Source organism: Cynocephalus volans, chromosome X (assembly GCF_027409185.1).
Source record: "Cynocephalus volans isolate mCynVol1 chromosome X, mCynVol1.pri, whole genome shotgun sequence".
NCBI classification, from domain to species: Eukaryota; Metazoa; Chordata; class Mammalia; order Dermoptera; family Cynocephalidae; genus Cynocephalus; species Cynocephalus volans.
Window position 1 is genome coordinate 145993326 of NC_084478.1, and position 25095 is coordinate 146018420.

At 38.9% G+C, this 25095-nt stretch overlaps 1 protein-coding gene across 3 annotated transcripts in view; it reads right to left on the bottom strand.

Annotated features, from left to right (window-relative positions):
* The window catches only part of GPC3 (glypican 3), a 423767-nt gene that overhangs the window by 82154 nt on the left and 316518 nt on the right, over positions 1 to 25095 (bottom strand). For all 3 annotated transcript variants that reach the window (XM_063083954.1, XM_063083953.1, XM_063083952.1), the window contains one exon: positions 17506 to 17626. In XM_063083954.1, the coding sequence (XP_062940024.1) occupies positions 17506 to 17626 (121 nt within the window). The remainder of the gene's footprint in view (positions 1 to 17505; positions 17627 to 25095) is intronic.

The following is a 25095-nucleotide window of genomic DNA, read 5'->3' on the forward strand; positions in this document are numbered from 1 at the left end:
CAGCAAGGAATCCTGGCTGGTGTGTATCATGGGCCTGCCCCTGGTACCATTTCTCTAGAAGGTCCTTGGTTCTGCCCTCAGAATTAAGGTGATGACTCCTGAGCTATGAGGTTGAAATGCTGGGTCAGTGTGCACTGGTCAGGAGGCCACCAGGCCAGATGATACTCCCACCTCCTCTCAGGGGCTAGGTTACTTCTGAGAAAGGCAATAGAGTGCAGTTGGGAACGAGGGAAGTTGGAGGGCTTTGGTTTGGTCCAGGGTGGTTTCAATCCTATATCTGTACTCATCTATTTAAAAATTTTTGTTTGTTTTAAATGGAAATAGATTTCTTATTTTTTCTGATTTAAAAAAAATTTGGGGCAGAGTACAGAGAGGTATAAAAACGGAAATGAAAATTACCATAATACTGCTAAGGCTCTGATATATATTCTTACATACATATAAATTATACATACATATTTTCTGATATATATTCCCCATACATACTATTATATACACTAACTTTTGTAAAAATTAAATTGTACTTTAATACTGTTTCAAAGTCTGCTTTTTTATTTAGCAATATATGATGGATATCTTTTTATGAGCAATAGTGTTTTTAGAAATTTTTTTTAATGTCTGCAGATTACTCCATTGTATGGCAACAGCATAGTTCACATAATCTCCTATTGATGAATATTTGGACTGCTCTTAACTTTTTTGTTATTCATAAACAATGCCACTGAAATATCCTTATACATAAATCTTTATGGACAGTCATAATATTTCCTTGGGAGAAATTGCTAGAGGTGGAGCTGCTAGTTCTAGACTACTGTAAATGAACTCTAGACTATGGCACGATCCTAATGGTTCTTATTCCCTCAACAGAGTAAAAGAAAGATCATGAAATTTAGAGTAAAAGGACATGGGTTCAAGTCCAAGTTTAACCTTTCAGTCACTTACAATCTGAGGGTCAGTTTCCTCATCTATAAAAGGGAATTTTAATGATACTTAGCTCACAGGGTAGTGGTGATAAATAAATACAGTAATGTAAATAAAACATTTACATTTATGGGTCTCACAAACTTTAAAACACTTAAATGCAGAAATTATTATTATCTTTTGTTGTTAAGAATTAAGAAGGCAGCTTTAGAGTGGGCCCTGTCTTCTAAAGGTCTTCCACGCAGAGAGGACCCCCCAAAATCTTTGAGGGATCACCATCATCCAGAATAACACTTCGGAGTTCACAGGCCCAATTCACCTGCCTCAAGGGGCAGGGGGCCTTTCAACCTAGTGGATGTCTGGCTGTCAAATAACTAGATGGCATTTGGTTCCCCAAAAGCTCTGTGTTGCATAGCATTCACCTGCTGATTGTTTGCCATTGTCTGCTGTACTGGGGAGAAAAGTTTTTCATGTTCTCTTCCTCACTGGGCCCTCTATAAATACACCCAGATTGCGTGGGCTTGAATTGAACATTGGCGAGAAACCAATTTTCTCAGGAAGAAAGAGATCAGTTGCATTACAACACAACTTGCAATTCCTTTCCAAACTTCTGGTGCTTTTGTTTTGGAGTAAAAAACAACAATGACAACAAAAAAACTGCTGCTGTTCATCATCACTAGCCAAAAGCATTTATAGATTATGATTTTTTTTTTTTTTCATCTAGAAGGGCACTCCTAGCAAGCTTGGTGCTCTTTATTAGAGGTTGTGAGACATCCAGCTGAGTACTGGCATTCAACTCAGCAAGTGCTCAATAAATGTTACTTGATCTTGGTCACTGTCTTTTCCCAGGTCTTTTTTTTTTTTTTTTTTTTACTACTTTCCATTAAAGACAGTCACTAAGGGCACAGAGAAAAAAAAGTCAGGGGTGGCCAGCTAGCTCAGTTGGTTAGAGCACAGCCTCATAACACCAACCTCACGGGACTTCTAAAAGGAAGGCAAGCTCATCTTTTTGTGGCAGAGAAAAAGCTTATACAAAAAAAGTTGTTTTGGAATAAACAAAAGAAAATACATAAAGCAAAATATAAATGAAAGTCATGATGGAGACTGTAGTGCCATAAGAAAACAAAGACAAAAAAAAAAAAAAGAGAGAGAAAGATCGTGGGTCTCTAGAAACCACAGGCGTCTAGCGATTGTTTCATTGATTTTTCCAGTCCCTGTGTCCAGCGCAGGACTGCTGGTTAAGTAAGGCAGGCCTGGACTAGGGTGATGGCATGGGGACAGAAACAGATCTCAGACAATGTTACAAAGACTGACCTGAAAGCTCTTGGTGACTGGCTACAGAGAAGAGAGTTCAGGAGTAACGATTTCAGCAAAGCGATAACTTAAAGTGAGTGGAACATACTAGGTACAAGGAATAAGCAGAAAGTAGAGAAGATCACAGACCCATCTGCCCTTCCTCATAGAAACTATTCCCTGGGGGCAAGCACGAGAAATCTATGTGATAGGGGCAGGTGTGCCAAAGATTTTGATTACTTCATTCACTTTCATAAACCGAAAATAAGCAAGTTTCCCAATATCTAGCTAACTACACCCGAGGCATGAATCACCACAGGACTTCAGGACTCAGGAAGACTGGAGTCAACAAATAAACTAGGCATGTGAATTGTTGTTTCATCTCAGCTCTTCAGGCCTCAACAGGCTGAACTTGGAGTTGAAAGGAGCCAACAAAATGAAAGTTCCTATTACTCAGGCTTTGACAGATAAAGTAGCTTTTCCATCTTTGCTCAATACCATATTTTCCAGCCACAGAATAGGCAGAGCAGGAGGGAGTAGTTCATAGCCCGGGGTCTCTGTCAAAAATAATTCCACTGGATGAGAGCTGCAGTATAGCCTCCAAGTAAAGGTCAGAAAAGGGAGACAGAACTGGAAGAGAGAACTCAAGTTGAGGACCTAATCAATGAATGGAATGAGAGCTCATGGGGAAGACATGGAACTATTCCACTGTGTTTCTCGAGAAAGTGAAAGAAGGATTATTCTAGATGACTTTTGGAAGACTTAAAATATTCTGTACATACTTTATTTTTTTCAATATATTCTTTTGTTTAATTGAAATATAGTTGATTGTACATATCCGTGGGGTACAGAGTTGAATATCAATACCTGTGTGCAATATGTGATGCTCAAATCAGAATAATTAGTATATTCAACATCACACAATTCTGTATATGAAAGGCAGAATACCGATGTAACATTTTATATTTTCTGATGGTGAAAAGAATCCCCCTACTTTTTTTCTCTCTGTACACTCACATGTATTTTCACGTCTTTCTCATGTGCAAAATATGTTTACCCCATCCCAATAGCCCTGAGTCTCAACCCATTAAAATACCAACTCTAAATCCCAGATTTTATCTAAATATCATTAGCTCAAAAGTCTCATATCTCATCATCTAAATCTAGTACTGGTAAGATTATGTGTATGGTCCAGTGGGAGCAAAATTCCCCTCCATCTGTGTACCTGTGAAAGTAGAAAACAAGTTATCTGCTTCTAAAATACGATGGTGAAACAGGCATAGGGTAACAGTTACAGACATCCCCCCAAAAGTGATGGGAAATAGGCAGATCAAAAATTGGAACAGAATCCTCCACTTATTCATGCAATAAACATTTATTGGTAATCAGCTTTGTGCCAGGCACTGTTCTAAGAACAGAAGATACAGTGGTAAGTAGAACAGACAAGCCTCTGCTCTTACGGAACTGTTGTAAACAAGCTCCTACGCTGCCTAACTGGAACACCTTATCTGCCTTCTTAGCATCTGCTCCGAACATCAAGGGCATAGGGGGCCGAGGTGGACAGAAGCAGCAGTGTCAAGTGCCAGCCAGAGTGGCTGGGTGAAAGGTCAGCACAGGACTGAGTAAAGTGAGCAAGCAGGATCCCACATATAAAGTGTATAAAGTTCCTGGAGACTGTTCTAGGGAAACAGCACAAACTACAAGTATCTGCCATAGTTAGAAAAACACAAGAGTTGATAACAAATAGGAAAATGTGTTCTGAGAAGGTATGGAGAAGGCGAACAGTCACTGCTTCCCTCTGCTGCCCCCACTCCTCTTTGTGAGGCTGTCATGAAACACAGTAGTCTCTCCAACACATCTAAGCACCCACAGTGGCAGCTGAAGAAAAACACTATAATCTCTCTCAATCTTTCTCACAGTTTTGGTAATTTTTGAGACTTCTGTGAATGGATGGTACTCAACATTCAACAGCCAAGGAGCCACTATTAATTGGAATCCTGACTAAAAAAAAGTGTGTAACAAATTGATTAAAAAGTAATAGTTAACACATTCATCAGGGAATCTAAACGCCTCATTGTGAAAACTTCTACTTTAGGTTCAATGAGGGACAGATCTCTGCAGGTACTAGAATTTTCTTTTCATTTTCTACTGTGGGACCTGGAGAAGCTACAGGTTTGCCGTGAGACTGTTACATCATACCTTCTGCTCCTGAGACCCAAACCACTGCCTGCTACAGCTCTTCCTATGTCCTGGCTGACAGCCGTAAGATGATTGACCCAACTTTAGGGACAAAACAGTTCTCATCCCCTAAACTGTTCCATCAGGCAGTGAAAAGGAAGGTTAATAAATTTTAATAATAAGCTTCACTTCTTTGTCTTGTAAACCCTATCAAGCTTAACTGGACTCCTCGCCTTCAATTTCGGATCTCTAAAACACCCTTTATGCTGCTGGCAGAGTTAATATCATTAAATACTGATGTGACCATGTCAGTCTCGTGCTCCAAGCCCTTCATGGGCTCTCCGCTGCAAACACAGTAAAGCTCAGATTCCTTATTATGCTATTTATGGCCCTCCAAAATTTTGTACCACCTTTTCATTCTCATCTGTCACTGCACACATCTTCTTCCATTATGGCCTGTGGCCCCAGCTCTCCAGCTGTATAAGGCTGTTGATGTACTTTCATGTCTTTGAGCTACTGCTCATACGGCATTCCTCTGCCAGGAAGATCCTTCTTTCCAATCTCTATCTGTCAAAATTCTCCTCATCTTTCAAAGCCTGGCTTAAAGGCTACCTCCTATTTTTGAAGTCTTGTCTAATTCCCTCGGTAGAAATTAATCCTTCCCTTCTCTGGGTTAACATAGCACTTGCTTTATATTTCTCTTATGACACTTACACTATGCCTTGGACTATAGTTATGTAGGTATGTTTTCATCACCCTCTTTGAGAGTGGGGATCATGCTCAAATTATCTCTGTAACCTTGGCCACAGCCCCTACCCCTAGTGCTTGGCTGCTTAATACTGAATAAATGAATCCAAATGGTGATAATGTATGCATACATGATGATAGGTGTGTAGGTGGGGGGAATTCTCTATGTCCTTATCAACAGAGCCCACTGCACTCAACACTATACAAAACATGAGAATTTAATAAATAACTCCTGAATAAATGGTGAGGATATACATAAAATTCTATTTTACTTTATTTTGTGTCTTATGAGTTTCACTTTGAAAAGGAGTCACAGAAGTAATGATGGTTTAAGTGACTTCCAAGAACAGCAGACAAGAACAAAGGCCATTCAACCAAGTAGAAGCTCAGATCTGAGCTCTATCACAGCATCTTATAATGACACATGTAGCTTTAACAATAATTTGTGCCATGGGTTATCAGATTGTAGTTATTGATCAACCAATTTGCCACATAATAGCTAAGGGAATGGCATAACTAAAAAGAAATCAGCTGGCCAGTTAGCTCAGTTGGCTAGAACATACACTTGTAACACCAAGGTCAAGGGTTCGGATCCCAATACCGGCCAGCTGCCAAAAAAAAAAAAAAAAAAATCCTCTAAAAAAGAAATCAGCAATAAGAAAATTGCTCCCCACAGGTATATCCTTATCCTATACTTGTGTCTGGCAAACAAAGACAATAGCACCACTGGGCTCTGGTCTGGAGATCTTTCAGCTCTCCACTGATTGCCTTCAAGAATCCACATGCATCTATAATGAACTCTAGCTTGGCTTAATCTTTCGTATTAGCTCATTAATGAGTCTGGATTCCTTCCCTATTTTCCATGGTATCCCAGGCAGGGACAAAGGCTCAGGCAGCAGGGGGCAGCTTTCGTTTTGCCCGACAACAAGTGGTCACTGGTACCGGTCTGTGGCTAACAAATTCCATAGTTCTTTGAAGGCAGAGCCCACAGAATGGGTCTCTTCGGCCCTAGGCTCTGCAGTGCAAAATAAAGCTTTGGGAATTTGGGCCTAGGCAGTGTTCATGACATCTGTGACATCACCCCAACAGCTGAGAGTGATGGTGTCTCAAGAAAGCTCAGTAGCCCCAAGCCCTGCGAATTCTTTCTGCTTTGTTGGCATGTGAAATACACACACACTCACAAACATATTATATGCTGCTCAAAATCTTTCTAAATACCTCCTGTGAGACATCTGCCAATAAGGATATCATGTCAGCCAGGTTTTAAATATAGGAACCTCTCACCATCTTCAACCAGAGAGTAAAATGCAAAAGGAATGCAGATTAATTTGCCCTTAACTTTATAGCTCTGAAGTCTGTCCACTTGATACCATCCCTCCACGGAAGGTCCTGGTAGGGTTGAAGATGAAAACAAACAGGACTTCTGGATCATGTGGTAAGATCTCTAAGCTGTACTCCAAGGGCAGACTGTCTATTTACAGAGCCTCCACTTTCAGGCAGAGTTCAAACTTTGAAAATGTGAAGAACTTGATTTAAACACACTTATATACACACACACACACATACATATATATATATATATATATATTTAATTTACCATTTCATTTTTTACTCAGTTACTTTGAGCCAAACTAAACTTTAAATAGTTCAAAAATCTGTTGAACGTTGGCTAGATATATTTTTTCGAGAATCTTTAGAATTTAGATTATTATATTTAGAATTATAAAATCACTTAAACACCACTCCAAACTACAAAAATCATAGTGTCTCCATTCCAAAACTTGATAAACTGAGACATGGAGACTGAAGCCACCTAAAAGGTCATTCTAGACCTTCCCTTAGGCTAACTTGTCACACTGTAATAGTATGAAGAAAAAGAGTAGCTACAATTTATTGAATGTCTACTTCACACATTATCTTTAATAATTGTGTTAATCCTTCAAGATAGGTGATAGTATACCCATTTCACAGACTAGGAAACTTGAGTATAGGAAAATTAAATAATTTGGCTTAAAGCCAGGTAACTACAAAGTGACATAACTGGGAATTAAATATAGATCTATTTGGCTCTAAAGCCTTTGTTCTTTCCCCAAGCTAGATATAGTGCTGTGGCTCTCAGATTTCTCACTGACTCTAAGTCACATACCAATAAGGCTTTACAACTAAAATACTACCTAGTATTGGTTTAATAAAAACTCATGTAGAACAGTGAACATTACAATCCCCAAATGGCTTTTTTTTTTTACTTTTAAATACGGTGGAGAATATTTTCCTAGCCACTCACTTCCATGTCCCTCCCTCCCCCACCCCAACATACATGTTCATATATTCTGCCAATATTCATATATTCCCCTCCCCCTGCCAATAATGGCCACAACGTCAAAAGAGCTGCTAATTGATAGCTGCATTTGAGGGATGTTGCTTGGAGTCAGTGAAAGCTTCATAGTTTCTCACTGCTGTTTCCATCATAAATAAAAACAAACATGTCTGCTAAGTTGGGTTTTTCCTATCATGCTATGCACTCATGTTTGTGAATCTACGTGTAATTGATACTTTACATTTATACCTGTAACATTTCACCTTGCTTGTTTTCTCTTGTCATTGCAGCCTATTGAGATATTTTTGGATCTTGATAGTGTTATCTGTGTATTAGCTAACCCCACCTACCTTCATGCCATCACTAAATATTAGAAGTATGCCTTCTCTGTCTTGAATTAAGTCACTGGTAAAAACTTTAGGCAGTGAGGGTCAAGTATAAAGCAAACAACTAAACATCCTTCTCTAGGCTGACTTTCGTATGTTAAGAAAACATGAGGGTACTTCAAAGAGTTCATGGAAAAATTCATATTATCTTTTAATTCCACTTTTCCACAAACTTATTGAAAGTTTGTACTCTTCGGGTATAATTAATTAGCTACACATTTACTGAACTAGATGACTGATCACTTAGCCAACATTCCTTGTTACTTGTTTAAAAACAAACCATAGGAATCTCTGTCAAACACCTTTCTGAAATCTGCCCATACTATGTCTGTGCCATTTCTCTGATCCAGTAAGGCATGTGCACATACACATGTATGCACACATAAGGGGAAATGGCCTGATTTGTTCTGAATGACCCCACAGTATCTCCTAGTAATTACCATGGTTGCTGCTGAGAGCTTATGCTCTCCAAGAATCGAGCCTAGAATTTTGCTAAGATGTGACACCAGGTTCGTGATTTCCACAATCCCATTTCCATCCCTTATTGAAGGTGAGGGTAAAAAACTGCCTGACTCCAGTCTTTTGGCTCTTCTGTTTGTTATGATACCTCAAAGTTTACTGACAGTAAACCATGATAATAACCATAAGACTCTTCAGTGCCCTGGGATGTAACTGACCTGAACTTGGGCCTCATTTTTTGTGATGTACCACAAAAGTAATTCTCTTAGCCTCTTTTGGTCTTCTTAGCTGATTGCCCATAATACAGAATAGATATTACTCTGAGAAGGGATGACTTACCAAAATACAGACTATGAAGAAAACATCTAGATCAACTTATTAAACAAAAAAAGAAGATCATATTTCAAAACTCTTAAGAAATCATCCAATAAAATTTAGTGCACATGAATAATAATGTAATTTTCACTTTGGATATTAATTAGAACTCTGCTGGATACACTCCACTTAACAGTTGCTATGCAAAATCATTGTGGTTGGTATCTAAAGAAAGCATATAGTTAGAGATGCAGAATAGACCTCATTATTATAATTTTACCTTCACTAACACTGAGCCTACACAGAATGTGAAAACATCTCTGGTCATGTGTCAAATAAATATACAGTTGAAGGTTAGGCCTCAAATAACCACAGGTGTATAGAACCAAGATCAAACATTTAGTTTGGCCAATTAACATAGAACTGCCATCCAGGAGCAAGAGTGTCTGCTCTGCAAAGACAAGTTAGTTCAAGACAAAAGAGCTCAGTACTTTCTTCCCATTGGATTTTGTTAGAATCCTAATGACACAGGCAAGGAAACCTTAGCTGTGTTGGTCATCAGGCTCAATGAAGACACTTTGGGCTCATGAGCACTAGAACATGGTCCCTTGGTTATCACTTCCAATAGGAATAATGTTACCACCAAGCCATTCACATTCTCTCATTTGGTACCCATTTTGAACACCAGTTCATTTTAGGAGGTGGCTGATAGAGATTGGAGGACATTCGGTGACTTCCTTGCTTGTTGCCAATGTTTAGTATGTACATTGAATGAACACTCAAATAAAGAAATGGCTCACATGGTATCAAACCTTTAATGTTAGCTTCAAGAGCACCCTGAGATTTTTATTTTTGCAGTTGGAACCCTTCATTTAAGTGAAATCTTACTTAGAAGACCAATCTGTAAGAGAAGATTTTATAAAATGGAGCTGCTCTTATTAAAATAGGAATGGGGGACTCAGAACTACTCCCTCAGACGCTCTCCCACATTCCCTATGAAACATAATCTGCATACACCACCCTAAACAACTGGGCTATCTGGCACATAAGCCCACTGACTAATATGATGCTAATTTTGCTATTCTGGAAGGAGGGAGGAGGCAATAGATAAATTATTACAGGCTGTCCAGTAAAGTGGAGGAATTGAGATCCAGGGAATGAAAATGAAAGGATGACTGATCCTGAATGAGGACAGGAGCTTGAGTCAGACTCCGTGAGAGGGTATAAGGCCCAAGCAACAGGTTCTGCTGACTCTGCCTGCTTCTGGTTCAGTGATCCCAGCAGAGATTTCTTCCCTGCCTGTGTGTGACAATTGCTCAATGGGTTTAATGAGATAGTGGGCACTGAGGTACACTTGTTATGACACAACCTAGTTATTATCCATAATAAGAGATAAATAACTAGCAAGTCTATGCCTCATGCTGTGCAGCCTTTGTTCCAAAGATGAACTTCTTAGGTATGGGCTTCTGCCATGGTTTGGAGTACTTATTGTATGGAGCTAAGAGAGAAAAAAGGAAGGAACGAAAGACCACGGGGGTGCATTGGACTTACAGAGAGAAAGAACATACCTTGGGATATAAAGTGGAGTTGGGGGGGAAGGGAGAACGGGAGAAAGGTTGGGGATAATTGGGTGGGGGTCATGGGGTACAGAGGCAACTTGTGGTAATGGGTATTTTGCCAGTACGAATCTGGCCTTCACATCTTGGGCATGTGGGGTGACAATCAGCTCTGTATCTCATGAATATTCATAACCAATAAAAAAAAAAGAAAACACGATTGCATGTTTGCAAGTGTGTTTGCATTATACAAGTGCCTTTGCATGCAGAGCAGCAGCTCTATAGAATATTGATCTGTTCATTTCACAGTCCCAGCATTGTCATTTACTGGCAGTATGACTTTGGACAGGTTATTTTCCTCTCTTAGCTTTAATTTCCTCATCTTCAAAATAAGAGGGTTAGACCCTATCACCCTGCACAGAAACTGGTTAATATTGAAAAGTACCTTAAATGCAATCTGAACTCAGAAATAAATTAAGGGCAGCAAAGGCTGAGACCTTTGAATTTACTGTTCAATAAAAAAATTATATATATTGAGTGTCTAAGAGTACTTCAAAAAGGTTGTGGAAAAATGGATTTAAAATTATGAATCTTTCCATGAACTTTCTAAAGTATCCTCATATATGCTTCTGTGTTAGGTACTACAGCAAACAAACTGTATGCATGATCCCACACTTAAAGAGCTTACAGTCCAGAGGCAAGATTTCATATTCATAAATATATCTAGGTGAAGGGTTATCTCTGAATTTCTTGAATAGTATTTGAACAAATATATATACCAATATACAGCTTATAATAAAGATTTATGAGAGTAGAGAGCAACTATTTGTAACCCTTTATTTAAAAAAATATTGGGTTGCATTTGGCCATTAGGTGAATGTAAATAAAATATGAGACCCTGTGGATTTCATAGATAATTTATACATGTATTTCTAACTTCATAAACCTGGTATCCTGTATAGTTTGACAGAATTCCCTTTTCTTATGTAGAACTTGTTTTTCCATAGCTAATGCTAATAATTCTAATTAAAAAAGAAACTTATGAAGGAGTACAATACTGTAATGAAAAAAGTTAATTGCCCTCCATTGCTCCATCACGATTGCCATAACACTGCTACCACCAACATTTTGGCTCATCATTGACTCATCTGTCATTTTTGAGTAAGTTAATCTAATATGCAAAGACTAAAATACATGACCCAGTTTAAGTAGCTTCAATCTTGTATATTCTAAATATAGCAAATAGTTCATTTTCAAGAAATTTAATATGAAATACTTTGGAATTCTTCTTGGTGCAGTGTTATTAAACTGTACATGGTAATTAAGATATTAAAAACATATGCTCCCCAAAGCCACCAGACATCGTAATTATTTTTCAGGCTATTAAGCAAAATGACAGAAGATTTTTAAATGATAGATGTGTTTTGGAATGTATTAGTTAATTCCCTTTTACTTCATGAAATAATGTTTAGCTCCATAGAATCTAAGTCTGGTATTTAAAGACTAACTCACATTGTTCTTTTGTGACTCAAAAGTCATTCACTGGCTCTTGTTAACATGCCATTGTAGATACTCTGTCTTACACACACACACACACACACACACACACACACACACACACACACACACACACACACACAGACACACACATTCTGGCTCCATATGGCAATGACAATTAGTAGAGTTCTACCACACTGTTTGTATGTGAAGAATTGTGACAGACACTAGGACATAACTTCAATTGGGAAGGTCTTTTATTTAAACTTGATTTTCAATAGGTTTCTCCTTTTATTTAAAAATCTTAGATCAGTGTTGGCTTTTCGCAACCATTGTACTACACCAGTGTTTTACGACTCTCACTGGTTTTACTGTGAGAAACAGTATGAAAACAAGTTACTTGAAGTGTTTTCTATCATGCCTGAGATTCATTTCAAAGATTTTTGGTTTTTTTTAAATCACATGTTAAGGAATGTCCTGAGTACTCTGGCACTTTAAAAACTTTACTAATTAACTTTTTATCTTACTATTTCAAAAGTTAGTATCTTCATTACACCAGAGTCTGCCAGGCATCTTAAAAATTCTTTTCCACTGTTTACAGAGGGGGAAGGAAGTGGAGACATTTCATTGTATGCTCTACATTTTAAAAATTTCTTTGATCATTTACCGTCATTCTGTGAATTAGAGATAGATAACAGAAAGTGTATCTGCTATCTGTAATTCAAACCCATGCCACAAAGGGCCTTGGTTTTCATACCATACAATGTGGTGGCTATTTTTCCAAGAATCTTTCCACTTTAGATTTGGTAAACAACATGCTTAATCTTTCTTTGCTGCCAATTTTAGAGCTTCAGACATAGAAATTGCTATATTAGGCACTTGGAAATTGTTAGACTACAAATTAATGTGTTTTTGTTATTTGTACAGGTTTTATCTATGGATCATGCTAACATATGTGCCATGTCTTCACAGTAGAAGAAAAGAGCAGAGGGAATGAAATCAGAAGCCCTGGATTTTAGAACTAGTTCTACCACCTACTGTATGTAAATCACTAGCCTTCTAGTGCCCTCAGTTTCTTCATCTGGTAAATGTAGGTAGTAATGCCTGCCTTGCTTTCCTCTCAGAGCCACTGTGAAGATCGATTTATCTAATGGTACACAAAAGAGCTTTACAAACTGAATTGTGCTGTGCAAATACATGGCAGAGTTACTCATTTATATGGAGCCACATGGTTAACATGATTCGAAGACAGGTCACCTATCTAGCCCTGGAGGAGGGACACTTAGGGGTGATAAATGCAAAACTGTTTTTATAGTTTAATGTTTTCATAGCCTAATGAGAACAAGGCAGAAGAACAGAAGAATTGCGTGGGGGGAAGGGCAAGTTTAAGTTCCATCTGGCCAGGCTGGAAGACTGGTGGGAAGACAACAACCTCTGAAAAGATGAGAGGTTACAAAGTGGAAAGGGGTGACCTGGGAACAGGGTGTTTTAAAAAGAGTGGCACAGCAGAGAATAAAGTCACAAGGCTTGTTCACAAGAGGGTGCTGGGTTAAAGCCTGACCTTGAGCCACAAATCACAGAATCACACGGCTGGAAGGAATCTTAAGAGGCCATCTCGTCCACTCCCCCACCATTCAGCAGGACGTTTCAACCATCCCAAATAGATGAGACTTTATCTAACTTTGAATGAAAAGCTCTGACACCAAATGGGCAGGTATTGACTGCTCTGGCTTGAGCTGTTTACAATGGGTAGGAAAACAATTTCTGGAATTTCATTTGAACCTGAACTGAAATGGGGAAAATAATAAATGGCTATTTTTTTCTTGGGAACAACAACTTCTATGGCAGTTTAGGAACTTCTAAATTAGCACTAACTACATAGCTACTCTTAAAGAGAGAAAAAATGTTACTAACAAAACTGGGTAAAAGGATAAATGGCCCCCAGTATCAGATGAGTAAGAGTGTACTGTGATACCAAGAATATCATTCTTGGTATTTGCAGAGTCTTCTCTCCATGCAGGAGCCTGGACTAGAATAACACTAACAAAAACAAAACCTGGTTTTAAAAAAAGCAACGTGGCCCAGCAAATTCCAGGACTGACACTGAGGACTTAAAAGAGTTCAATTCTCCTAACACAAGACAATAAATCTTCACACAAATTAGAAACTGAAAAGGACATGAAAAGGTCCTCCCTTCCAATCGTGGGAATGTCACGCACAAACTCTGGCTTGGAAGGAAGAGGGGAGGACATTCCACACCTGCAGGCCTTCCCAGGAAAGGCCTGGGCCTGACCCTGAACCCATCCGCTCAAGGTTACACCATGGGACTATCAATGTGGAAATAATGTTACTTCATTCCCTTAGTGAGTATATTATTTTCAGTGCTATCAACAGCAACCATAACCGGAAAGGAGGCAGCTGAGAATTTACATGAAAGAAAGTGAAGAGTTATTTTGGGATGTACTCATAAACGGCCTAGCTGCAGTTCATCTGGATGGACACATGTGGCCATACATGCATAGACAGGGAGACCCTATTGATAGATATGTATGTTGGAGCATGTTACTATAGTTTAATAGATGCAGCACCAAGCAAGGGACTTAGGAAAATAGCATCACACTCCCGGATTCACCACTCACTTACATGTGAACTTGGGCAAGTTAACTTGATTCTACCTCCCCATCACCAAAACTTTACATCAACTTAGTCAGGCATTCAGTGAATCCAGATGTTTGGCAATGTGTGGGAAACAACATTTGGATGATTGATTGAATTTTCAACTGAACTCACTGGATGTTTGGCAGCATGCCCACACAGCCTTTAATGGCTTTTTGCCTCAGTTTCCCTACCTATAAAAAAGGAACCAGCATTATTTGTCACTTACCTCCCAGGGAGCAGTAAGGATGAGATAATATTCAAGGGTAACAGCGAGTTCTCACAAAGAATGATTTTGTGATACTACTACACCTTACACAATTCCAAGATGGAGTTTTTTCTAAACAGTTAGTCTTTACAACAAGAAATCACTTTGGAATATGGTTAAATGCTATACAAATCTAACACATCATCATCATCATCATCATCATCATCATCATCATCATTTTCTTCTTCATGACTTCTCTAAAGCATCTCACTTTCAGATTGAATCATGTCCAAAATATAAATTTTGTTTAAAGTCTGAGAAAAATGTGTTTTGGCCATGTAAAGCAACACAGTTGAGAAAAAAAAAATCAGTGTGGGTGTTTAGAGCCCAACCAATTTTAACAGCTCAACTTAGACAGGTAAAACTGGTCCATCAATGAGAATTAATTGGTTACTCAATGGTATTTGTATGGAAACTGAATATGTTCACACACTTATTCATGGCCAGAGGTAGGAGAAGGGAATTGTCATGGTGACCTTTTATACTCTGACTATACACACCTCCATACCCATGAGCTGATTTTGGCTTTTGTGGCTGAAGGTTAGAAGAAAGGAAAAGAAGGGAACAATATGGGAGAGAAAACAAGGGATTCATCATAAGGATCTGCAGCCATACAAAGCTGGAGGAGCAGAATTAGACTGTCAAAAAGTACTGGAACTCCCTCTCAAACTCAAGTCCTGCCTACAGAGAAAATCCTGAACATAATCCTCATAACTGTCATTTATTAAGTGCCTGTCATGCACATGCAATTATAAATATATTTGTGTGTGTATATTTTATATACACACACACAGAAGCTTTTGATATCTTTACAATACTACAGATGAGAGATTAACTGTTTTGCCCAAGGCTATACAGCTAGTCAGATCCATAACTGAATTCAGATCCATGTGGATCCAAAGCCCCTATTCTTTCCAGTATACCTGAAGCCTTTGCTAAAAGGGCTTGCTATAGATACTTTTAGTGACTGCTGGACATGTAGAAGTCCATGTCTGGTGCAGCTTTCCCTTTTTCTAGGGTCAGTTCCACCCACAAGTCTTTGTCTGATCTTGCTTATGATTGCCCCTCCCTTGCTTATCGTTACCTACTCAAACCCTACTCATTGTTTATGACAGATCTTAACAGTTGCCCCTCCCTGGAATCTTCTTTGCACCAGCCTAGCCCACTCTAGGCCTAAGCATACTACCCGAAACTGATAAACAGCATTCCTCTCAGGCTCTTCATCATAGGCTGCCCTTTGTCTTTATTTAACCACTTCCTATGCTTGTGCTTCCCCTCCCAAGGAGGCTGCAAAAACAGAGGATTAGACTTTTGAATCCCCAAAGTCCCCGGCACCTGGCTGAGCACACAATAGGCATTCCTTAAGGTCTCTTGACCAAAGAGACCTGTTGATAGTATTCCTCATTTAGGATTAGGGACACAATGATGAACCCTGAGATTTTGGCCTTACCAGTGCTGGGGTCCAAATGATTGATTGTCCCTACATTCAGTTTGAGATAATTTAGAAATAATTTGGAAGACAAATACTACCACTGTCTCCAGGTGAAGCATACCATGCCTTCGGTTCAGCAATAAGTGCTTTACGTTGTCACAGACTCACTTTGAAATAATCTTACTATATCTAACAAGGCTTGATAAAACTTCTTGAGATTGTGCTTTCACAGAAGAAAGGATCCGTTATGTAAATACTGCCATTATCACGTGCTCAGCACCAGTAACAACTATTTATTAAGTGTTCACTAAGTGCAGAGCACTTTATTAGGCCCTGGAAGAATTACACCCAAGCATGTTGTCAATACTTTTTCAACACAACTGCAGTGAAATATACCACTATGAGAAAGTCCTTCCAAACATTTTCTAAGAACCACAAATATTGCACTGCTAAACTTCACATTAAAAAACAAAACCAATGCCAATTTCTTCATACAGAAACCCCTGTCCTGGCATAAGGATTTTAGTTTCATTAAGTTCATCCTAAGCTACAAATAGAAGTCACTGGTGCCAGGGCCCTCCCACCCATGGATCAGGGGGCAGGAACACTGTCACTCTGGCATATGGTAGTCTTTTTGGTGGCTTTTTAAAAAATCATAGCCACAAAGCAATCACAAGCAGATGGTGCAAGTAACTTCTATTTGTGTCTTGTTACTAAACTCCTTACACGAGAAAAAACTATGTGTACAGTCAGGGCAATGCGTGGGTGTCTCTGTGCATAGCAGTGAATCAGAAGTTGGCAGTGGTTCAGTGAAACTGGACCTCTCATATCTTGCTTGTGGCAGTGAAAACTGATACATTCTCATTGGAAAGCAATTTTAAGACATGCGGTAAAATGCTCATATCCTTTGACCCAATAACTTCAGTATCTTAAAAATATAATCTAAGATCAGAAGAAAGCATTATATATGAAGAGGTAGTTTGGTTTATGATGGTGACGAATTGCAAGCAAACTGAGTGTCCAGCAAAAGCAGGCTGATTAATTACAATGAATACTCAGTGGAATATTATGCAGCCACGACTAATGATTAATATAAAGATCTGTGGCAAATGAAAAAGTGCTGCCAATATAGTGTTTAATTTTAAGAACTACAAATCACTTGTATACTTACAATCATGTAAAACGTCTGTGTGAGTGTGGGACAAATATTAGAAGAGAACATGTAAAAATACAGTCAGGGTAGAATAGTGGGATTGTGAGAAATATTTTCCCAGCTTTTTCACATAGTGCAATATTGTCTTTATAATTTAAAAGTGGGATAAAAAAATGAGGGTCCGAAGTCCTTTTTAGCAGAGAGAATATTTGAAGAAAATGAACAATAGCTGCCTCACCAAAAGCCTAATAATACAGTTTAAAGAGTGGAAACCATCTGTCTCTTACTTTTTTTTGCTATTTTCACTTTTGTTGGATATGTCACATACCTGGTTAATGTGTTTCAGTTTGTCAATAATTTGGCTGACCACTGGCTCAGGGCCCTTCATTTTTAGCTCATGGAGGTTGAACTGATTTTTCATTCCATTCCTCGCTGCCTTTTGGCTGTATCTGTAAGGGGAAGGTAAAGAAAAGGTTTGTCAAAGAAAGTCCCAAGCCAGGTGAAAGCTGACTGCATTTGGCAACAACAGTCAAGCTGACCACAGGCTCTCTTCAGTCTTTTTAACCATGGTGCAAAAGTAGACCACCCCAGATAGAGTCTACTTGCATTGGAGAACATTCATTCAACAGTCAACACATATTAACTCAACATCCTTTTTTTCTAGGTGTTGGGGATACAACAATGAACGAGACAGACAAGGTCTCTACCTTTATTGTGCCCCCAGTCTGGTGGGGAGTCTAGAAGAGTCAGGGCCAACGGCAAAGCAGAATGATAAAAGCTGTGCTAGGGGAGGTTCAGCGTCTGGGCCAGGTAAGCATGCTGAAAGGCCCTTAACTTGGAGTGGGCTTTGTACTCATTGGAAGGAGAAAGACTCTTCATGTTCTTTACCTCTTCCTTCTCTTCTTCCTCCTCCCACCATTTCCTGTAAGGCTCAAAGCTGAGATTCTACGTAGGAGGTTTTCTCAAGGCATTTGCAGCATAAATTACGCTTGACAGCTTCCCTCTGTGTTCTCCATGAGAGAACACACCAGCTCAAGGGAAGGTTTTAATGTGCTCCTGCAGGATAAGCCATAGGCTTTACTTCAGCATTGAAGTTTCTAGGTATCTATGAATATGTTCACCACTGGAAGGAGAGATATACAATCTTGGGAAATTCTGCCTTTCAGTGTGGGGTTTTGCCAACTTCAACTAGGACAATAATTCACAACTGAGTTGGTTTCTTTACTGCACCCATGGTTCCAAACCTCTACGTAGAGTTATTCCCCATTTTGCAAAACAAAGCAAACAGAAAACAAAACAAGAAACAGATTTCATTTCTTTCTTTCTCTTTTATAATGTAGAAATGTCAGAACACCATTACTAAAGAGGGAAAAAGGTTTTGAGCTCTTTTTTACTTTCTCCTCACCCTGATAATGGAATGCTTTCTCAAAGAAATGGAAAGATTCACAGGTCTTTTGAATTCTCTTTATATACTTTTTTTTTTTTTTTAAATAAGATAGGGTTGTAAGGGTTAAGGACAAATTCATGTTTTTTTAATTCATATTTTTAATTACAAAAATAATAATGCTCATTGTAAACAATTCAAACAGTACTGAAATAAACAAAGTATAAAGTAAAAGTTTTCCCATCATCCTGTCTTTTCAAGAGATAACCATGGTTAACAGTTTGATATATATACTTGCAGGGGTTTACATGTACACATACTAATACGTAATTTTAACAAAATTGTAATCATACTATTCATATTGACTGGCAACTTTTTATCACTTAAAATATATACTTTGGACATATTTCCACATCAGAACATATAGAACTGCCTTGTTCTTATTCCTCTGCATGGTTATATCATAATTTATTTATCTAATCCCTAACTGATGGACAATTGAGTTGTTTCTAATATTTTGCTAATATAAACAATGCTGCAGAGAACATCCTTGTATAGTGATTTTTACACATTTGCATTTGTATCTATACAGGACAAATTCCTAGAATCCAGTCGATTTATGTTTCTAATCCCAAATTATGAAGTACAATGAATAATTAATACTACTGTACTTTTGCATAGTACTTGACAAAGCAGTTTCATACCAACCACTCAGCTCATCTGATTTTCTCAACTACGCTGAGGTGGATAGGGCATTATCTCTTTATTACTGAAAATTTCACAACTTCAGAAGATACTGATCTGATTCTGTTAGATGTCCCCTTGCACGATATAATTTATCTGCCAGTATTAAGGACATGCTTTGAAAAACATGCACGGTAGCAGAGGAGGTCAGGAAACAGTTAAAAGCCATCTTCTGAGAAGGAAAATATTTTGCAGTAAAAAAGCTGAAGTGCACATCTGATTGCATTTCTTCTAAAATGGTAGCCTAACATATTCAGCTTATTTAACTTTAAAAGTTAATTAGTGAATATACAGATCACCAACTATCAAATACTAAGTGCCTTTGGGGCTGTTTTAAAGAAATGTAAAGAAACATTATCTGGTGGGAATCAGCTCACTACTAGCTGCCTCTTTTATGTTCATACTTGTTATCTGTTTAAATGTCATTCACCTCCTGATGATACCACCAACTCTATCTTCTCTTTCTTTACTCCTACCGTTGCCTGAAGCAGAGACCCTATTGACAGATAAGGAGGTAAGACTCATTATAAATCTTCTGAAATGAATTTCAGGAATGTGTCCCTAGAGATATTTCCTTGGATTTGTTCATATCAAAGACTGCCGGCCACTTTTACGTCCACTCCTACAAAATAAGTGTCTTCCTGAAGCTTACTATTTTCATTGGAATAGTGTAAAGACATCTGCCAACTTAGCAATTTTGCCCTGTACTCCCTCTTCCAAAACTATTACAAATCATTAATCAAATTAGTCCACAGCTGATCCCTTGTGTCCCTACTGTATTATTTTCTGCAATTCAGAAAAGTGCCCCTTAAGCTCTATTTTTTTTTAAAATGTCTTATCTCCAAGTCATGGATAAGGAGCCAGGACAAAACACTGCTCCCCAATACCATGGTGACTCTATTTTTTAATAACAGCTTTGGGTTTAAAAGCTTGCCAAACTTTTTGAAAGTCAAAATAGCATCCACTGCTCTGCTCTATCCATGTGCTATTTAAATCCTCAAAGGATTCTAGTAAATTAAGCATGGTTTCTGGTTACAGAAGTGTTGGAAAGAGCTGGCCTGTGGCTTAGACCTAAAACCTGCCTTTATTTCACTTACTTCACAAAGCACTAACCAAAAGTACTCTTTCAACTGATGCCTATAGTTGCAAAAATTTAATGGCACTATTTTAAAATTCTGTGTTCTTGCACTATCTCAATACTTCTCCCCCAATTCTCAATTTTTTTTTTCTGTTTCTAATCTCTCTATCCTTTTCTCCTTAGCCAGACAAAATATTGAACCAAATTTTAAAAGCAATGAATATTATGATGGAATATGATGCAGACATTAAAAGAGCACAGTAGATCTATATGTGTTGATATGGAACCAAGTCCAAGATACATTGAAACAGATCCAAGTAGCCGTGGTTAAGGATGTACAGTACAATTCCATTTGTGGTAAAAATGAGTCGGCATATGCATTACTTTCATACACTGTACACATGTTCAAATATGTACAGAAAAATTTGTGATGGATACATAAGAAAAAGATAACAGGAGTTAGTTCTGGTAAGTGAGAATAGGGAGATGCTGGGGAAGCCTTACTTTTTTTCTTTTATAGCCTTCCATATCTTTTACATTTTTTACCATGAACATTTTTAACCTTTGTAGTAATTTAATTTTTAATGAGTGAAATTTTATATGGAATTTAAAAATTTTTTCTATCTTTCTTGAGGTATAGACAAAAATCATCAATGTACAATGTGACATTTTAATACATGTATATGTTGTAAAATGATTACCACAAACCAGCTAATTAACTAATCCATCACCTCACATAGTTATCTGGTTTTTTTGGTATGTGTGGTGAGAAAATTTAAGATCTACCCTCTTACTGAAACTCAAGTATACAATACACTATTGTTAACTATAGTCACTGTGCTATACATTAGATCCTCAGGCAGTTAATTTTTTAAAGGCAAAAGAGAAAACAAAACAAAAGAAAAATAAAACATGGAGCCAACTCATAGGCATATGTTAAGGCCTCTGGGAAATCCTTCTTGGTAGTAAGAATTATATTGGCCATTGCCAGTCTCCCAGCATAAGGTGCTTTTCTCATGACAGAACACATATTTGGGCCAATATTCAAATATCACCCTAGAGTTCCTTCAAACCTCAGATAGTTATCATCAGATCACAACTTGACTTTGTCAGGTTAAACAGCCCATATGGTTTCTACTCTGGGTAACTAGATCCCGCCTACTTCAAAAGGACACTCTTATCAGTGAGGATGTGAATGAAAGTACATTATTAGTAGCACTCTCTCTCTAAACAGAAGCAAAAAAGTTACTCAAGTTCTCACTCCCCTTCCCTATAGACGTGTAAAGTCCTCTCCTGATGGGAAGTGAGAGCATCTGCGAACCATCCTGGGTCATCACGACCTCACTGCCCTTGCGTCTGAATGTACTGGAGGCACTGTCCTGGGTCGCTAGTGCTCCTCTTATGTACATTCCATTGGCCAGCCCATGTAGTCTGTGAGCTCTTTGAGGGCAGAGGCTCGATCAGTTCTGTTTTGAATCACCCCACGGTACTTACACTAGCTAGCAGTTATTGAGTGCTTCCAAGCACTGAAGAAAAAGAAAACATGCATTATCTCACTTACACCTCCTCATAACCGTATCATTGGCCCTTTTTTGTAGATGAGGAAACTGAGGCACAGAGAAGTGAAGTCACATGCCTAAGGTCACACAGCAGTCTATAGCAGAGCTGGGGTCTGAACCTTGAGAGTATCTCCAGCTGCCTGTTCTTAACCACTATGTTGATACTGCCTCCTTAGAAGATAGTGGATGCCAGCTAAATATCTGATATCCCCTCATCATCCCGCTCCATCCATCGCTCCAATGTGTAAGACAATGCAGCTACTTGTAATGGTCTATAAGGCTCCCAACAGTGCCTGCAGCAACAGCTCTCTTGACCTACTCAGCAGATTCCTGGGCTAACCCTTTAAAGGCCCTTGGGTAGAGAGAAACTTGTGTGTGGAGTTTCTTCTCTCAAGCAGAGATCGGACAGTACAGCTATTCAGTGAAATATTTGTGTTCTTGGGAGGTAGGTTGTTGAAGTTAGAGAACTAAATAATCCACCGCCACCACTACCACCAGGCCACTAGACAAACACCAAAGGCGATTTGAAGATTTCAAATCTCTAAGGACAAGAGGAAAACGGATGCAGGGTAATGTTGTACTTAATGCCTCCCTGCCTTTGTCACCTTGGCTAGAGCAAAACGACATATGTGATGTGCCCCTGGGGACCTGCATGTAACGTTCATGCCTGAGCTTCAAACCCAGAGGGAATCAGTGGGGGTGTCTCTGCAGCTTCCAGTTAATTCATTCATTCGACATTTCATTTCCACAAGCTCCCTCTGTGTCATTGGGTGCACACAGTTCATGACAGGCCTTGAAAGAGGATGAGCCACCGTAGCCACAATTCTCATCCACAGACTGCCCAGAGGGTGTCAGGAATAGGGACACTGTTAGCCATGGGGAATTTTAAGGATGGGTTATCAACTTAGTAATACTCATCTTTAATTAAATTAATTGTCCTCTCCAGAACATTGCTTCGTTTCTGAAGCTTTGACATACTTCTGGAAACGAATCCTGGCCAGTGGGGAAGGAAAAATAAAGATTAGTCCCTACCTCCAAAATCTAATGTGTTCTTAACTGGACATGTTATACATGTCAGAAGTGTCACCACTAAGCATTACAGGTACTGTGTTCTTCCCCCAGCCAGATCAGTATCTGTTTAGCCCCAAAACGACTGCCATAATACTAAGAAAGCCCTATTTGTGAAGTGCAAAGGCGGACATGCTTCTATTCAGGCAAATTGGTTAGGGATTGAGGGGTGGGGAGGGAGGGGGGAAAACCTGTGCAAAAGCCATAAAGAGAAAAGGAACCTAATTAAAACAGGACATCTGGGCATGCTTGTCTTGGGACAGTTGAAGCAAAGAGAGCACTTGTAGGAGAGGAATAGAGTCAAACAAGCGTAAAATGGGCGATCTTTTCTTCACGTTTCTGTGCTGGCTGAGGCAGCAAGGGTGTGGTGGAAGGAAATCAACAAATTCAAATGCAGAACATTCGAAATGGAAGTGCCCTTAGGCATCATCTGGTCCCGTCCACTCACTGTGCAGAGGAAGAAACTGAGACCCCGAGTGAAACTGTTTTAACCGTTCCTATCACAAGCCCCACATTTAGAAGAAATCCTGTTCTCTAAAAGGTCCCACAAATGCGCCTTGTTTTAAACATGGCTAGTAATGATTTAGGACAGGGAAGTGGCTAGAACATTCACTTTGCTTCTTCCCCTAGGCATTAGAATGGTGGCAAGTGTTTGAGAGCAAATCTCAGGAGAACAAGCTCCCCACTAAAAAATATTTGATTTTTCAAAAGTTTAATTTGCCGCCCGGTTAGACCTGACTACAAATAAGTTACAGATGTCACATTCTCAGAGCGCCATCTTATGGGAAGACAGCAGTATTGCATGTGCTCCCTAATCCAAGCAGTGCTTTATCAGACTGTTTCTTGGGAAAGCTCTCTGGCCGCAATAATAACTGTGGAAAAACAGGATCATTTAAAGAGCACAAATAGCTTTAAAAACAAACTAGAACATAGGGTAGAAAAACCATCTTATGAAGAGGCCTAAGAAAATTTTCTATCTATCCGAGATGCAGTCTTAATTTAACATAAATGCACAGGAAAATACAGCAAAAGTGAAAATAGCTGAGATTTGTAAATGTGCTTAATAAAGACAGCAACAGTTTGCTTCTTATTTATTTATGCACATATTTAAAGAAAAATATTTTCCATAATTTTCAGCATAGCAGTACCACTTCGGAGGAAATTTTAGCTGGGAGAGTGCTAGAAATAGATATATCCACCATATTCCAAGAAGTACCTGTGTTCTCAAACAACAGCCTTTCAAAAACTGCAAATAAATTTCAGTAGAAAGGAAGTAAAAGCTAGGGAAAAAACCAGGGGGGTATAAACCCATTTATATCTCATTTAGTGGACATTAGCTATATAAGGGAATGACTGCATTAGAGTCTGTTTTTAGCCTCACTGTGAGGAGGGACTAAAAGACTGGTCTTGGAATATAATCAAGAAGTCACTTAAACCAAGAGAAGCAAAGAATATTTTCCAGATGGTGAGGAAAGAATGAGAAGTTGCTATTACCCGCCACAGGGAGAAGAATCTATAGCTGTGGGGAGCAGTCCTCCAGCAGAAAGGGGAAGGTAGAGAGAAAATACCCGAGATGGAATCACCTGGATGTTGTCTAAAGAAGCAAACTGCAGAGGAGCCTGGAGGTCAGGAGAGAGAAAAGTAAATCAGAATAGCAAAAATGATTCTTGTGAGAATCGCAGGATAGGTGGAACCCAATGTGTGGCCATGCTGGTGAGAACCAATCAGGTCAGTCAAAATCCTAGGCCAGGGCAGGCAGGACTGGCCAACAGCTCTCTGATGGCTGTCCTTGAGGGGAACATACAAATGAGGGGAGCACTCTTACCCAGATGGAGAAATAAAACAGTGCAATTCAAAGCTCAATAATGGGAGGGGACAGTAACAGAGCAAGGAACGTTGGGGGGGTGGGATTTATCATCCAGTCACCCCAAACTCATTGACCAAGTCCTTCTAGCCCAGAGAACTATGACCAGACGTTCTTAACCCACTGGAGTTAAACCAGTAGGAAACAATCTTCACCTGTTAAGTTAGTTTTTTTTTCTGTTAGATTTTTAACTCACAAAAATATCAGAGTTAGAAAAGACC